We start from the raw sequence: 2,551 nt of genomic DNA, 5'->3' as shown, positions 1-2,551 counted from the left end.
CCGCAGGAAAAGTTTTCCATTTGCCTGGACAACAAAATCAACTGCATAGGAATACGAGTAAGAGTATGTGCCCGCAAAAGACACTGCCACTGCCATTACGTACGAGAAGTTCAATAATAAAAATCACTTTTATTGCTCAATATATTCTAATTACGATCATTTGCACGTAAACGCAACAAAACTTGACTAATTTCAGGTGATTGTCCAGGAAAAGAGCCACAAGGAGTCACCGCCACCCTTCTGCTGTTGTTAATTCATTAAGTGTGGGACACTGCGCTGCGTGTTCTGATAAGGTGTAATTATTCCATGAATATCGAAAAAGTGCGGTCCAAGAAGAAGGCAGAGCTACGTCTGGCGTGGATATCGTCTGAGAGGAACGGGGGAGACCGTAGCGTTGGGGTATGTGATTTTATGGTAATTTGAGTATAATGAAAACTAATAGCCACACAGCAAGCTGATGACGCTTTTGTCAGCCTCCAACAGTTACCAGTCACCAGTGAAGTCCACCCAAGCCCACACCCACAAGCCTACCCGATCCCTGGCCATTGTCCCTCCATATAGAGGCAAATGGAATTTGCAGCTGACTGAGTAAACAACTGGTGTGGCACCTGATAATGATTGTATATTGTACACACTCTATTCAAGAGAAATCCCAGCTCGTATGGCTCTGTTTACTGAATTTGAGAACCCTTAGAGACCGAGCTCCCGCAAAATGGTCTGAAAATTTTTGATGGATGAGAGAACGCTGACTAATTAACTTTTAACCGATCAAGGCGGAGTAGGCCCTGCTTGTGGTGATATTTGGTGATCGTCTCTCGAAAGAACAATACGCGTCCCAGCTTGAAAACTGAGAACCATATTCAAATTCAATCCAAGTTTCAATCCATCGCTAAAGCTAAAAATTAGACATATTTGTGGCGCTCCACCCCCCAGTTGATTGCGCAAAATAGGAACAGAAACAGCTTTGAATCAAATCTTAATTTTGTGAGCATTTAGTAAGACAATCAGACCAAGTTAGCAGCACCTCGCGTATGTGTAAGCAACAGGCGGAAGCCACAGTTGGAAGCCACAGTTGCAAGCTACAGTTGCAAGCGAGCGTCAGTTGAGAGAAGTAATCGGTAAAATCGTGTCCAGAGCGAATTTCCAAGGAAAGTATTTAAGCTACATTTAATTTACGTGTATTACTAATAAAATATATTTCTGGAATACATTTTATAGGAGCTACAAAAAATGGCACTCAGAGTCAATTTGCCGAAGAATTGCGACAGACGCAAGAGAGTGCAATTTCTGCTGCCGGAGCCCCCGAAGAAACGTACTCTGGGGCAAATGCTCTTCGATCGCGAAAAGGGAACCATCATGGGCCGAACTCCAAAAACTTGGGCCAAAGTCATAGCATTCTACGCGATCTTCTATGGTTTTGTGGCCGCCATGTTCATCATGTGCATGAAGGTTATGCTCAACGGTATCAGTATGACGGAGCCCAAGTTGCAGCTGGAGAAGTCGCTAATAGGTCGTTATCCCGGACTGGCAGCTCGCCCGCAGAGCTTTCAAATCGAGGGCCCCATGGTTATTACGATTGATTCCGAAAATCCAAACAAAAACGATAACTGGATTGAGCTCATTGACGATTTCCTCAAGGAGTATGAAACCAATAACACTAATGTGGACCGTGTGAAGTGCGACTTCGGAGATATCCACAGAGCTAGTGATGTGTGTTTGGTCGATATGGAGTTGTTTGGGGGCTGCTCAAAGGCCAATAGCTATGGCTACAAGGCGAACGAGCCCTGCATATTCATCAAGCTTAACAGGATCTTCGGGTGGAAGCCCGAAACATACGATTTTCCTATCAAGGAGATGCCAGAAGATCTGCAAGCCCACATCAACGAGACCGGTTATGAGAAGCGCCAGCAAATCTGGTTAAGCTGCAGTGCACGTCTAGGTCTGGGCATCAATAGGGAGAACTTTGACAACTTCAGCTACTCTCACCGCCGTGGCTTCCCCGCCTTCCATTATCCCTATCTGAACCAGCCTGGCTACTTGAGTCCGCTCATCTCCGTTCAGTTCAAATCACTAAAAAAAGGTCAGATCTTGGACGTCGAATGCCGTGCTTGGGCCAAAAACATCATATACAAAGGCACCGTTAGCGATCGCATGGGTTCGGTGGCCTTCAAGATAATTGTGAACTAGCAAAAGACAAGAGACCAGAACTTTTATATACACATGTATTTCTAATATTCATATTCATATTTTTCTTGTATGTCCTACAAATATTTGCTCTCTTATTCAATTTTTAAAATGAAGATTGTGAACCCAGCTTAATTCTTTTCTGTGAATTTGCAAATCATACGAGTATATGCGCATAATTGATATCTTTGATGTTTGAAATGTTTAAAGCAAAATTTCGTCTAAAGTTCATGGCATATTATATGCTAAATATGCTAAAAATTGTGTTTGTAGCGTGTATCAGAATTTTCTGTTTCTATTGGTAATCTATTCATTGATTGAAAGAGTTTGTGCATCATTTTTCATGAAATATAATCTCGTATCTTTT

General features: G+C 42.7%; 1 protein-coding gene across 1 annotated transcript; it reads left to right on the top strand.

Moving 5' to 3' along the window:
* The first annotated feature begins 797 nt into the window (after window positions 1-797).
* Window positions 798-2,551, top strand: LOC111070086 (sodium/potassium-transporting ATPase subunit beta-1-like). The gene is made up of 2 exons (XM_022360394.2): window positions 798-1,148; window positions 1,219-2,551. The coding sequence occupies exon 2, from the start codon at window positions 1,231-1,233 to the stop codon at window positions 2,185-2,187; it is 957 nt and encodes a 318-aa protein (XP_022216086.1). The 5' UTR covers window positions 798-1,148; window positions 1,219-1,230; the 3' UTR covers window positions 2,188-2,551.

Source organism: Drosophila obscura, unplaced genomic scaffold (genome assembly GCF_018151105.1).
Source record: "Drosophila obscura isolate BZ-5 IFL unplaced genomic scaffold, ASM1815110v1 contig_28, whole genome shotgun sequence".
NCBI lineage: Eukaryota > Metazoa > Arthropoda > Insecta > Diptera > Drosophilidae > Drosophila > Drosophila obscura.
The sequence above is the reverse complement of the archived record's forward strand: the minus strand, read 5'-3'. Positions and strand labels throughout refer to the sequence as shown.